This window comes from Sardina pilchardus, chromosome 12 (genome assembly GCF_963854185.1).
Source record: "Sardina pilchardus chromosome 12, fSarPil1.1, whole genome shotgun sequence".
Taxonomy (NCBI): Eukaryota; Metazoa; Chordata; class Actinopteri; order Clupeiformes; family Clupeidae; genus Sardina; species Sardina pilchardus.
The window spans coordinates 6729060-6743972 of record NC_085005.1 but is presented as its reverse complement, the minus strand read 5'-3'; the positions used below and the strand labels follow the sequence as shown (position 1 = coordinate 6743972).

The 14913-nt window shown below is 44.3% G+C and overlaps 1 protein-coding gene across 2 annotated transcripts in view; it reads right to left on the bottom strand.

Moving 5' to 3' along the window:
• Nucleotides 1-14913, bottom strand: part of cad (carbamoyl-phosphate synthetase 2, aspartate transcarbamylase, and dihydroorotase) — a 38513-nt gene that overhangs the window by 18940 nt on the left and 4660 nt on the right. For both annotated transcript variants that reach the window (XM_062550525.1, XM_062550526.1), the window contains exons 7-20: nt 14181-14366; nt 13634-13743; nt 13129-13271; nt 6559-6690; nt 5937-6170; nt 4127-4348; nt 3172-3360; nt 2856-2980; nt 2419-2552; nt 2017-2129; nt 1459-1709; nt 741-987; nt 399-497; nt 47-271 (exon numbers count right to left, since the gene is read on the bottom strand). In XM_062550525.1, coding sequence (XP_062406509.1) covers nt 47-271; nt 399-497; nt 741-987; nt 1459-1709; nt 2017-2129; nt 2419-2552; nt 2856-2980; nt 3172-3360; nt 4127-4348; nt 5937-6170; nt 6559-6690; nt 13129-13271; nt 13634-13743; nt 14181-14366 — 2410 coding nt within the window. The remainder of the gene's footprint in view (nt 1-46; nt 272-398; nt 498-740; nt 988-1458; nt 1710-2016; nt 2130-2418; nt 2553-2855; nt 2981-3171; nt 3361-4126; nt 4349-5936; nt 6171-6558; nt 6691-13128; nt 13272-13633; nt 13744-14180; nt 14367-14913) is intronic.

Sequence of the window (14913 nt, the reverse complement as noted above, 5' to 3'; positions counted from 1 at the left end):
AACACCTGCGCAGTGCGCACCCCCCATTCCGTTGTCCATCTCTCACCTCGTTGTCGGACAGCTCTTTCCAGCGGGGCTGGCTGATGCCGATGGTGTCCAGCATGCGGGAGAACTTGAAGCGGTTCTCGGCCGAGTCGATGAACTCGGGCGAGGTGCCCAGGATGCGGCACTGCTGCCGGTGCAGCGGCATGGCGATGTTGTTGGGCAGCTGGCCCCCCATGCACAGGATGATGCCCTCCGGGTTCTCCATCTCGTAGATGTCCATCACCACCTGGACACGGGCAGGAGAGAGAGAGAGAGAGAGGAAGGTCAAAGGTCAGGGGTGACCAAGGGGCGATCCTCACGGGTCAGAGGGAGAGAGAGAGCGCTTGGTGGTCTGAGTGAGACCGTGTTCGCACCTCAAAGGAGATCTCGTCGAAGTAGAGTCGGTCGCACATGTCGTAGTCCGTGCTGACGGTCTCGGGGTTGTAGTTCAACATGATGGTTTTGTAGCCCATCTGCATGGAAACAGAAATGTAAGGTGAGCGGTCGGCAAAAAAAGACAGCAAAAAGAAATTCCACAGATTTCCTGACATCTGAGCCCATGCATTCCCCTTTTAACATCTGTAAGGCTTTTATGAGAGACCCCCCACCCCTTATCCTCCTTCCTCCATCTCCAGGTTTGTTTGTACATCTCCCACTACATCTTGTACACCTCTGGCCCGGGCCCTGCCATCCTCCCTCCACTCCGCTGCCCCCACCTTGCGCAGCTCCATGATGCAGCCCACGGCGCACCAGTCGAACTCCACGCTGCTGCCGATGCGGTAGACGCCGGAGCCCAGCACCATGACGTGCGGCTGCTCGAAGGCCAGGTCGCTCTCCGTGCCGTGGTAGGTCAGGTACAGGTAGTTGGTGTGGGCCGGCCACTCGGCCGCCACCGTGTCGATCTGCTTGACTACGGGCAGGATGGCCCAGTCGCGCCGCAGCTTGCGCACCGCCAGCTCCGTGCTGCGTGAGAGGTCGCAGGTGGAAACGACATTGTGCATTTTAGCGTCAGAAAGGATAAATCAAGAATCTGAACTTCAGCAACTACAACTATCAACTACAGCTGCACCAATGTATCGGTATGGGCATCGGTTATCAGCCAAATTATCAGCCAGTTATTTTGGTATTGGCCCAGAAAATCGGTGCATCCCTATTATCAACTTAATGTTAATTTTTAATAATGTTGACAGGGCAGACTAATAACTCGTAATGCCAAACATATTGTGAGATTATAGCTGTACATGTATGCAGACAATAGTTTTTGTAGTGTAGTAAGCACATTTCTTAACTGTTAGACTAACAGAACTTACATTCTAGACTGCTTAAAATGGAGGTCTAAGCCTTTCATGGTACACAGAGTCTCCTCTTTCCAATATTACAGCCACAACTTAATGAGCGTCATCAAAGACGGGTGCATGCGGTGACCATAGCTACCTCTGCACAGCCATGGCGATCTGCTTGTCGGAGAAGCCCAGCTGCTTGGCCTTCCTCATCACCTCGGGGGGCATGGTGCTCTCGTCCTGGTTGTAGGTCTCCAGCAGGTGCTCGTGGTCGGTGATGTTCTTCATCTTGTGCAGGAACCAGCGGTCGATCTTGGTCAGCTCGTACAGGCGGTCCACGGTGTAGCCGGCCCGAAGCGCCGACGCCAGCACGAAGATGCGCTTGTCTGTGGGCGTCTGGAGCTCCTGTGGACGAGTGGGGGGGGGGAAGAGGATTTACACATGAATGGTGGTACACAAAAACACAAATGCACAAACATACTGTATGTAAACACACACACAAACAAACAAGTAAGTAATTGCCATCATAATTGATGCATTCTTGGGATTTCTATTTATTTATGTGTGTGTGTCTATGCTCTCTAAAGTCGATCTCTTATACCCCACAAGCTGCTTGTGCTCAAAGAAAGAAATATTCAGTAAAAAGAACATCTATTAGCAATTCCCAATTTCCAAATATGTTGGTTAAACGAAGAGTCTGTGGTTGGCAAACCTGCTCAGAAACTGGTTTGATGGTGTGGTCAAATCCCACACAGTTCTCATCCACCATTCTCAATGCTTTCTGGAAGGCCTCCTCAAAGCTTCGACCAATACTCATCACCTCACCTTAGAGAAGACCAGAAGTCAAACATGGCATTGGCATCAGAAGTCAAAACATTGTACACATTTTTCAAACAAAAATATATGGATATTCAAGAGAAGTAACTTGATAATTTGGCCTGTCTATTCTTTGTGTATCCCTCAACAGGCTCTTCTATTATAGGCTCAAATATGTTTGTGTGTGTGTGTGTGTGTGTGTGTGTGTGTGTGTGTGTGTGTGTGTGTGTGTGTGTGTGTGTATATGGTTAATATGAAAAACAATATATAGCATAGTATGCATATGGCTCAGTCTTACCCACACTCTTCATGGAGCTGCCAATGGTGGTGCTGACCCGCAGGAACTTGCTCAGATCCCAGCGCGGGACCTTGACCACACAGTAGTCCAGACTGGGCTCAAAGTTGGCTGTGGTGGAGTTAGTCACAGAGTTCCTGTGGGGTGAAAAACATCAAGATCATGACAACAAAAAAATAAACGAACTCTTCAGAAAAAAAAAAAACTGCTACACCGGGTCCGCAACTGTAGCGTTCCTAAATAGCTTTAGAAGACTGGTCTAATGTTTTACATCACTTGTAGGCAGTACCATTGATTATATAATGGCAGCAAACAGAATGCTTTAGCTAAGTACCCGGTGTAGCCTCTATCTTCGTAAAAGCAATTCAATTCAGTGCAATAGGCCACACAGATGTTTTCATTGGCTATAAACGCCACAAGAGCTGTATTGCGAGACTCACTTGAGGGCTGGAAGGGGGATCCCCAGGCCTAGTTTGGCCGCCACGTAGGCCAGAGGATACCCTGTGGCCTTACTGGCCAGCGCTGAGCTCCGGGACAGACGGGCGTTCACCTCAATGATGTAGTACTAGCCAAAGAAAAAGCATCATTTGTGAAAAACAAAACAGCTTCACAAAAAAAAACAAAAAAACAATTCGATACAGTACATTCCCCCCAGCTCCAGAGCAGCCCTATCTATTTGTTTAGACTAGCAAAGAAGCCTGATGACGCTCACAGAAGTGTAAATAAACGCTGGTAGTGTTTCTCTGGCAGCAGTACCTGCTCGGACTCGGGGTTGAGAGCGTACTGGATGTTGCACTCTCCCACGATGCCCAGGTGGCGGATGACCTTGATGGCCGTGTTGCGCAGCATGTTGTACTCGTAGTCGTTCAGCGTCTGGCTGGGAGCCACCACGATGGACTCTCCCGTGTGAATGCCCAGTGGGTCGATGTTTTCCATATTACACACCTAGGCAGGAGACACACACACACACCATTTTTAACAAGCCATTTCAGCTCAAGCTGCTAGCGTCTTTACATTACCATGCAGGCCGAGCCTGGGTGTTCCCATCCTGCCTTGCACGGTGACTTCATTCACGCTGCTAAGGCAGACTGGAAACTACCGCCCTAATTTTTGCCTGAGATAGGGGACCAATCACAGAACAGGGGGGAAAGCAAGACGATGATGAGCTATGCACAGACGCATTTGATAGACACCCGTGGAACCCAATGAACCGATCTGGGCATTTTTTTAAATACGAGAAAAAGAACGTCTGGTTGCCAGACCAGGTCTCATTTGAGAAGTGGTAGGCGCTAGCCAGGCTAATGCAGGCTAATGCAGGCCACCAAGCTCTCAAAAGCACAACTTGCCCATTTCAGTACATGTACATTGATGCATTTAGCAGATGGGACTTCGAGAAGAACAGAACATTCCAGTTACAGTGCAGGGGACACTCTAGCTAGGAATTACTACTGCATGCGTCAGTAGTGTTACCAGAGGAGAAGAGTGCCCACATTATAAGCGCTAGTCCGTGTGTGGTAGGAGGAGAGAGTGGTGAGAGGACAGAGAAGGGAAGTGTGTGGGAAGTGTGTGTTAGCTACAGTCAATGGGCTCTAGAATGAGGTGTTTTAGAGTACTGCTGCTGTCTACTTATCAACAGGAGTACCAGTTCCCACTTCCCAGTTCTTTCCCAGTTTCTTTAAATTGATGTAAGGACACGAGGACATTAACCTACCGTAATACAGTTGTCGTAGGCGTCCCTCACCACCTCGTACTCAATCTCCTTCCAGCCCTTGAGGGACTTGTCCACCAGGACCTGGGTGGTGTGGGCAAAGGCCTGGGTGACGAGCGTGGTGAGCTGATCGCTGTTGTTGGCGAAGCCGGAGCCGAGACCTCCCAGGGCAAAGGCCGAGCGCACCAGCACGGGGTAGCCGAGCCTCTCCGCTGCCGCTACCGCCTGAGAGAAAGAACACACAGAGGGGGGTCAGATACACAACCGTTTCAAGAGTGTTCCATCAGTTTCATAGTTGTTCCATCCAGGTTTCCAGTTTTAACATTCCATGTTATCTTAATGCAGTGGAAGTGGTTTGGGATCAAAAAACGTTCAAGCATCGTCTATGTATAGACCCTTTCATCAAGAAAAACAAATCAATAAAGAGACTCATTAAAGATGATTAATCTCACAGAATCTATCTGATTAAAAATGTAAAAATGGACAAAACACAGCATACCGTAAAACTCCAAACAATAGCCCGGGCTTTTATTTTGCCAAATCGCTAAAATGCACCGGCGTGTATTTGAGACAGGCGTCTATATGAGACAGGCGTTTAATTTAGTGTTGCTAGTTGAGTGTAGGTTTATTGTAGGATTATAAATAACTACCCAATAGCATAAGCAGACGGAAAGCATGATGACAGGAAGTTACCACATTATATTACGGTAGGCTACTTTATTTAGCCTATAATTCGAATGTGTTTCACAAATCAGATCATATTAGAATTAGCCTACTATATTAGATATGTCTTAAATTATTGGCAGCTTAAAATAGGCCTAACAAAACGATGTGACAGCGGGCTGAACCTGTGAACTTGTTGCCCCTGATAACACATCAACAATAAAGAATGAATGCTACCCTGTAAAACAACTGCAATCGTGTGATTAAAAATTATCCTATTAATCGCTATCACCGTGATCCTCAACTAGGCTACTACAAGTTGATTTGCGAATTCCTCCTCCTCGTCGCTCTCCTCCACTTGCCTGCTTTGCTTGCGCAGCTCCCGATGCGCAGGGCTCTCCCTCTTTGGAGACAGACGTTACAGCTCAGCCTTTACGCACCCTCTTTGTATCAACCGAGAAATATCTTGCCGCTGCTTCTCCCGAATTTTGTTTGGCAAATTTGACAACTGTCAGCTTAAATGTCATTTAAATCAAGTCTTTAAATTAAGTCAAGAGTTTAAGTCTTTTTCTTTTCCGCCACGGTATTGAGAGAAATGCGGAGAAACGCGGAGAAACGAGAGAAAGTGAAACTAAACAAAGAAAGTTCGTGATAAAATATGTTGTCTAGTGCGCAAATGTAAAAAAAATGGCATTAATTAAGTAATGCAGGACATAGGCCAATGTCGAAAAAAGTTAAGCATTTGGAACTCTGGCTTTCACCTCCGCAGTCATGCAATTATAAATGTAGTGTGCGCAATCTGCACCATGCTGGCGATCTGACGGGTATAAGAATAAATACAACCCGAAACTAAAAAAACAGACCAGGCTTCTGTTGGAGACCGGCTTTTACCCCAAATCTGTAGCCACACCAGGCGTTTAAAAGAGACATGCGTCTATTTGGGACTCGGCTATTGTTTGAAGTTTTACGGTATACAAGAATGCCAACAGTAGTGCTAAATTTTTTCTGATTAATTCTGATTAAGCGATATGCCTTCCTCCACTACAAACAGATAAAGTTCAACTCTCAATCCATAATCACTCCATCTTAGTTGTCCCCGGTCATGCTGTAGTGGCTCTCCTGTGATCGGAGCCCCAGGCGCTGAGCTCACCTGCTCCACGGACAGCGCAGCCTCGCTGGGGGCCACGTGCTCGTTGATCTCCTCCATCTTCTCCACGAAGATCTTGCGGTCCTCCGTCATCTCGATGGAGGAGACGGGGGTGCCCAGCACGCGCACCTGGTACTTCTCCAGCACCCCGCGTTTGGTCAGCTCCACGCCGCAGTTCAGCGCCGTCTGGCCCCCGAAGGTGAGCAGAACTCCGTCGGGCCGCTCGTTTTTAATCACCTAAAGAACACAGGCAAGATATAGTCAGGACAGGAGTATATACGTATAAATGGTCCCTATGGACTTATGTCCCAATTCCTTTTTCTTCCTTTAGTGACAGGCTATTCACTGACTCCTTAACATACAATTATCTGTTTAAGTAGCTTGTCTGTCAGGTCTTCAGTTAGGTTGTCTGTCAGACTGGAATGCTCAATGATAACATACAAATTTGTAACACACAACAGTACTGGATGTATTCTCTTACCTGGGTAACATAATCTGGGGTGATGCATTCTCTTACCTGGGCAACATATTCTAGGGTGATGCGTTCTCTTACCTGTGTAACATATTCTAGGGTGATGCGTTCTCTTACCTGGGCAACATAATCTAGAGTGATGCGTTCTCTTACCTGTGTAACATACTCTGGGGTGATGGGCAGGAAGTAGACCTTGTCGGCTAGCCCCTTGGAGGTCTGCACGGTGGCAATGTTGGGGTTGATGAGCACCGTCTGCACATTCTCCTCCTTCAGAGCTTTGATGGCCTGTGGGTGTTGAGCAGAACATGTGTTTGGTAGCGCAGTGTAAACATGAAGATGAGTATGGGATTTGGTTGATGCTTTTGTCCAAAGCAACATACAAATAAAAACAATACTATAATTACATTTAACAGTGAACAATTTAAGCAATAGCCTAATGACAAAACAACCACTATAATATACAAACCATACTCCAAACCATACAAAAATGCTTAATTAACTAAGTGCATGTTGTACAGAAAGACCTAAAACTATCATACTAAGATGCTACTTATGCAAGGCAAATATGAGTGCAGTAAATAATATGCATTTGTACAGATGGTACGGGTTGAGAATGCTCCTTTCTTTCCCGCACATCGGGACTCCCGAAGCATCGGGAAAACTGCAACCGCAAGGGGGCAACATAGACCGCCCTAATAATATGAAGGTTCGGCTCATGGAAAAACCCGAGGACACCGCGCTGGTGACAAGCGGAGAAAAGAGACATGACGCTCGGCATGTTAGATTGCAGTTGCAGAGTTTTCGAATGTTTACAGCCTACCTCACAGCTCTCTCACTCGACGTAGCCTATAACTCAGTCAGTCCAGCAGAGATGCCAGAGCAACGTTTTGGTCAATGGAGGGGGAGAGAAATGCTCCGCATATCCGTCTCATTTAATCATTAAAATGAAAGTGATGACTGGCGAAATTAATCAAACGACGTTTCAATAAACCATTGTTGAAATGAATGAAAATGGTTTTAGAAAATCGCCTATAGGCCTATCAGAAGGAAATAGCCTTCAATTCAACCTGAAATACTCGAAAGGCAACCTTAGATTAATTCATGAATTCATTACGGTTAGCCTACAAGACCGCATTTCCGTGTATAGGCTATTTTAAAACGGAGGCATGTTCATTTTAACCGGCGACGCTGGGTAGCCTACATGTGCCCAGCACTTGTTATCACAGATTTTGTCCCCACCACTTTTGACGACTGAAAATAAAATGTATTTAACAGAAATCTCTTTAATACATGCCTATGCTTGTCACTTTACTTATAACCGTAGGCTACATGCATGGAGAAGATCGCGCATTTTGTAACATTGTAACAATGGATGGTCAGATATGCGATAGGGCAGTGAGGGTGATTCATTGTAACCATCGACTAGGAGGCCTAGCTATAACTATATAAGTTTCTAGCAACGTATGTATCGTATGCATGTTCATGTTGATTCAGAGATAGGCATAGACTACCATAGGCTGCTGGGCATCAAGCTATATGACAGCATTTTATCATGTGGTGAATTAATAACTAACGTCAGTTTAACATGTCAGAACTTTTGATCGGCGTTTCAAGTCCATGGCGCGAATAAAGCATAACAGTGTTAACAATCGAGCTGTGGCGGAACTGGTTGGAGCATGTGCAAGGTACGCCAGCGATCGGGGTTCGAAACCCACTCGAAGAACCTCTCCGGAACTCATCAAGAGAAAAGTTGTCGTTTTATTAAAAAATGAAAGATTTTCTGTTTTGCGATTTTTTTTATGTTTGAGATGTCTGCTGAAAAGAAAAGTTAATAGCCTATGTGAATTTGTGGTTCAGCGCACACTCACGCACATTTTTACATTGACATAGTGTCGGGCTCAGGTGTCTGTCGAGAGAGAAGAGGGAGAGGCAGTCGTCCTCAGTGCCACATATAGGTAGGCTATAATGTAGTGAACTGGTTAGACGGGTGTGGGGGAGGGGGCATGATCGCACAAGACAATTGCTCTTCATGAAATGGATCTCACATACGGCTGTCGATTTTTAAATGTAGCCTAGGCCTACTACACCACTTGCGAAATCGGACGTGGCACATAGCCTACTTATTTGGCTACTGGATTTAATATAGCAAATCCATGGACTTTGTTCATCCTATATATATACAATAAGTATAAAATCCGACAATCCAAAACGATAACGAGATCTCCCAGAAACGAAAAACAAGTTTGTTGAGTAGCCTAGTCCTTCCAACAATCTCAGCTTTTGCGTTTGATAGATAAAAGGCATCCTGTCCTGCTGTATTCCAATGAGAAAAAAAAACATCCAAGGTATAGGGTCACGGTAATGCAGAATGCATGAATCTCTCTCTCTCTCTTTCGCTCTCTCTCTCTCTCTATATATATATAGACCTGGCTTTTTACCAAATGGCGAACCTCGAAAATTATTTAGGGTATAGAGCCGTGTCCATTACGCACTACAGTTATTTTTTAGGCTATTGTTTTATTTGAGTGTTTTTGTCTATCATGGCAAACATAGTTGAAACGTTCGCTCTAAACTTATGTATTGTTTTAAGAGAATATGCCAATGATAGTGGCACTTTGTAAAAACAACAAATTCTTAGGATTTGTCCTCTCACCTGCAGCAGGCCCATTCAAAAGCCCATCCACCTCATTTGCATTTGAAAGAGCCAATCACTAAAGTGACACATTTAGTCTGGAAAAAGTAGCAGGCTAGCCTACTTTATGAGTTTTTTTGACCCCTCTAATAAATTGCCTATAGGCCTACTACGATATGGAGGAAGGGCTGCCTAACTGTTCCCCCTAAGAGTTTTTTCATAAGATAAAATGTTTACGCTATTTAAGTTTAGGATTTGGTAGACAAGACAACCTCAGAAAAGTTCTTCAGATAAACATTTTTTTATTGAATTAAAGGAAAGAAAATGTATCACCGGGGTTTTGGGGCTTGCGAAGGCATTCGTTGATCTTATCGATGCAGTCCTTGCGGCCACTTCTCCCCATCGTAGGAAACTTTCTGTTTAGTGTTGACAACACAAAGGCCTTCACGTTGTGTGGCAGTGCTTGCTTGCCCTTCGATCCATCCCAGTTGGTGGTTTTGCACCTGTCCCTGAGTTATAGTCTATATCAGTGGTTTTCAAAGTGGGGGCCGCGGCCCCCTGGGGGGCCGCCAGGGGGCGCTAGGGGGGCCGCAGCAAGTTGGATGAAAATATACTGTAATTAAGCAAAAAATAAATAAATAAAAAAAATCATAGAATATTTCTATTATTGTATGTATTGATATGAAATACCATTATAATAATTTGTTGTAGAGGCTACCTGCTTGTATTTTAGGGATGTAGCCTAACGATTAGGCTACCGGTGTTGACGTTAACAATTACCGTGTTCATTTCAAATAGGCCTATCATTATTATCGCGGTTGATAACCACGGCCTGGAAACCGTATGTTAAATTCCTTCCAGCTTCATCCGAGCCTGCTTTTGACATAAGCCTGGTAGGCTACTATGAAGCAAAACTGCACTGATTCTGTTGTCTAATTTGATGGATTTAACCACGATTCGGATAAGGCTACATACACATTTTAAAAGGCGGAACATTTTCACCGCAAACGTGCGCTGTGGCCACTCTGCGTCTATCTATGTACATTCATATTAAATCCATTATCAGGAGAATACCGTAACGTTTTATTTTGAGCACTGGTTGTCACTCATTGGATACATATAACAGATATACCAAACTCAAAGGCATGGTAGAGTAACTTAAGCACCCGGCCAATTAAACATGACCAAGGAAAAAGTGAACGGGACAACACACAATCCCATGCTACGGTAACCTACCTAAATCATAGAATTTAACATTGCAAGACACTTATCTTTTCTATGATACCAGAAATATTTTCTTTACTTTGTTAGTTTTTTGAACATTCATTTTATGTAATGAAACCATATGTAGCCTTGAATTATGCGTGATATTTTCCTAAAACCGAATGAAACCTAATTACGTTCACGGACTTTTTAAAGTGACAGGCACTCAATTAGATCTACTGTACACACCATCCCTGTGATATCATTCAAGACAAGTGTAATCAATGTGAAGTTTTCAAATGACTGAATAGTTTCAGCTATAAGTAGGCTATTTATGCAGATCCTAAAGATACTATAAATGTTAGCAAAATATATAACGTTTATATTAATTCAAAATATGAAATAGAAACAAGACAAGCCAGTTTGTGTGTTTGGAGGGTTGAACAGAGACTAGGATTGTCACTGTGCATGATCTGTATCCCGCTTAAGGCAATAAGGTTTTGCCTATATTTTTTGCAATGGAACTGTCACACTTTTTTAAAACTATTTCAGCTTGTGTAGGCCTCAGCTTGTGCTTTTTTTTTAACATTTGTGATAATTTTGGTCACTATAACCGTGTAATACCATTACATCCCTAAATACAAGTGTTATTATTGCAAAGCCTATAAATGAAATAGATTTTCACCTATATAGGCCTATTTTATTCACTTATTTCTACATTTGGCGTATCGTTAATGGGTTCAATACAACATCATGCAAAAGGGGGGCCTTGGCCACAATCTAGTGGTATTTGGGGGGCCTTGTCATGGGAAAGTTTGGGAACCCCTGGTCTATATCATGGGTCTTCAACCGGGGGTCAAGGCGTTCTGCGTGAATTCATTAATCCAACGTTCTCCGCGATGTCATACCATCAAAATGAAACGATAACGATAATCTGGTGTGTTTGTGTTTCCTTGTGTAGCCTAAGACAAGTTATATTTACACAAGATGCAGAGGCTCTCTGTCTGTATCAGGTTGAGCAAATGAAGCTTTGCCTGAATTTAGCTGAATTTATACCACCAGAGAGGGTTAAAGCAGAGCTTCTCACACTTGAATATTAATTCGCCAATGTGAATGTAACGGTAAACACAGCAACGTTGTATCTAAGACAGCGGCAATATAAACGAAAATGATAGTAGCAGTGGTATAAACGGGATAATCAACTCCGCGCCGTGCGTTTATAGGAAAATAATGCACTGCAATAATGCCTGCGGCGTCGGGACCTTATTAACACTTAAAACGTGCATTATTTTCCTAGAAACGCACGGTGCGTCGTTGATTATCCCTTACATATCCACCTTAGTTGACCCTTGTGACATTCATTCTATTATAGGGCGAGTTTATGCAACACTATGTAAAGAATTATCAGAAACGAGTTGTATAAAGCAGTTACCCCCCTGTTAATAATAACTTATGTTTAGAATGTGTGCGTTCGTGTGTGTGCGTGTGCGTACGTGCATGCATGTAGGCACTAATGACTGACGGTTCAAACGATAGGCATGATTTGAGGTGTGCCAGGTGTGGGGGTCCGTGCTCAGTCTCTCTCACAGCCAAGGGGTCCTTGGGCTGAAAAAGGTTGAAGACCCCTGGTCTATATGAGTAAGCGCTTATGCTCTAACCGCATAATAAAAGAAGCACCTGCATTCCACAGCAGTGCTTATGGCAAGGCTATTAACACCTGTCACTGAGCTATGGACAAGCAGTTATGCTCGAAAATTATCATAATAACACACACACCTAATTGTATGGCTCTATGTTTAAACACATAAAATTAGCAAGCATTTCCTCCCGATAGCAACGTTTGCTTTCTTTTTCTGTCGGTCCGCGGTTGCTTGGTCAGTTGCGCAGCAAATTATCAGATCACCGGACCTAATTTCACTCCATGTCTCGCGGACCAGCAGCAGTCTCCACGTTTCGCGGCCCATAGTTTGAGAAACGCTGCATTAAAGTGTCATTTGGTTGTAGGCTATATGTTTAGCGATTTCTTTGTGTGTTTTTCATTGTAGTGTGTGTACATTGAGTAGTTCCTTAAAATACGGAACAAAGAGCGTCCCGTAGCCTATCTGTTCAATACGGAAGAAGACTAACTATTACCTATATATTTCTTATAACGAAACGCGAAGAAAAAATACGAGGACTGACCGTCTCGTTTCTCCGCGTTTCCCCCAATACCATGGCGACAAAGAGAAATAAATATGATTTGACATTTAAGCTGATTGCTGACAAATTTGCCACACAATTCGGGAGAAGCAGCGGACAGGAGCGCCACCACAAGCAAGCACTTCTAGCCCAAATTAACATGGCAACATTCCCTATGACTAAAGTGTCTAAGTAGGCTAGTCCTACTAATATTACATTTGATTGGTAACATGTTTGTAGCGCGCCAGTTTACCCATCCCCTACATCAAAACAGCTTAGAATCAATCAAAGAATCAGCTGTGTCGGCGTTAGGCTGCAGGCGATTTTCTATAACCATTTTCATTCATTTCAACAATGGTTCATTGAAACGTCGTTTGAATAATTTCGCCAGTCATCACCTTCATTCATTGTAATGATTAAATGAGATTAAGGAGTCGACTATTGACGGATATGCGGTCTTCATCATTTTGAAATGCGGGATGAAACTTTCTGCCACCCGGTGGTTGTTTGGGTACATTGCCTTAGCCTCGAAAAAAATCGGCTTGACGGCCTGCGGGATCTCTTCGGGAGTCCCGCGGGAGAAGGTGCATTCTCAACCCGTACCCACTGTATGGTTAAGCAGTGTCACATCACATACCTTAACTACGTCATAAATTCTCTACTTCTCACATACTGTAAGCAGGATTTGTTTACTTTCCCGGTCCACTCACCTGAGACCCGGAGTAGTCAAACTCGCCAGCCTGGCCAATGGACAGCCCTCCAGAGCCCAGGATGAGCACCTTGTGGGGACGGACGAAGGCGTCAGGGTCAGGGGAGCCTGGGAAGGCCAGGTGCTCCGTCAGCCTCTCCTTCACTGTAGATTAGAAGACAAGGGAAATGGTGATGGCTCTCCATTTAAAAAAAAAAAAAAACATTAAAAAGTCAATTTAATTCAAGTCATTTAATTGTGCATTTTAGGTAATATCAATGAAATTGCAGTTGTGTTTTGATTAAGTAAAGATGAATCAAATGACAGCAAAAAAAACAATTTATGAAAATCCATTCAAATGGAAGATATAGCATTTAGGAAAAACAAAACATTTATTTAGGTGGATTTTATTAGTCATAAAAGTCTGAAAGTCTTTTCAAAAATCAAAACAATTTAAAATGGAAGATAGAGCATTTAGGGGGAAAAACTCTTCAGATTTTATCAGTCATAAAAGTCCGATCTCTTGCCTGGTTTCCCACTCTTGCCCTCCTTGAAATCCTTGACGGTGTCCAGAAACACGTCGAAGAGGCTGACCAGGTCAGTGGGGCCAGCCATGTGTTCAGGGTGGAACTGCACACTGTGGGAATAAGAGACAACTGATCACATAAACAGCACCAAACATCAGAATGTTTGACCCCAAAATAACCTCACCATTTTGTCTTCATGACTGCACCTTCTCACAATCAAAATACAGATAACAAAGTACACTACTCACAAAAAGTCAGGGATATTCGGCTTTCGGGTGAAATTTCAGGATGAACCTAAAATTCAGTATAACCTTTACAGGTGAACTTCATTCGGTCTTCTCTAAATTTGTAAATGCGCATGTCCAACATTTCAATGTTTCAGTACTTTCTGTACTGACACATTAAATGCCACCTGAATGCCAGATATCCCTAACTTTTTGTGAGTAGTGTAATGAGTATTGGTGTGTTTTGAAAAGCACTTTTCCACACTTCATGAAACACACCCATAAAGATCAAACATAATGGTGGTAGTGCTGTAGTACTGCACCTGAAGAGTGGTTTGGTGTTGTGGACGATGCCCTCGCTGCTCTGGTCGTTGGCGTTGGTGAAGAGTACATCCCAGCCTGTGGGCAGGGTCTTGGGGTCAACGGCGAAGCCATGATTCTGAGAGGTGATGTAGCAACGTCCGGTGCCTTTGTGGATGCATGGCTGGTTGTGGCCACGGTTTCCATACCTGCGCGCACACACACACACAATCAAAAATCACCAGCCACAGTGAGTGGACCAAACGCCTCTCATCCGTTTTCATAAACCATGTCTACTCTCTGAACTTGTTAAACATTTTTTTAAAAAAACACACACACACACACACACACACACACACATTTCGATATTGTGGTTACATTGTGACAACGCATAGCTATGAAATGGCCTTGGTGACCACACAACGTTTGACAAAGATTCCTTCTACAACCTCCAACAAAAAGCGTAAAGCCACCTTCTCCTTCAAGATGGGGCGATTGCAAGCAAATGTCACTGCTGTTTGTCATAACGCCCCTGAGCACTGTATATGCCCACCCACTCAGCATTAGCTGTGAAGGATGTAAGCGGGAGGCCCCCCGATGGCCACGGGTCGTGTGAACCCGCTGACCAGCCAGCTGCACGGGGCTCAGGAATGCCAGCGGGACGAGAGGAGACTCGGGCATTTCAGGGTGACCTTGAGCGGGGCGCTAACAAAGTAGCCATCCCAGGCGCCTTAGCAAAACATACTGGCTCTCCCT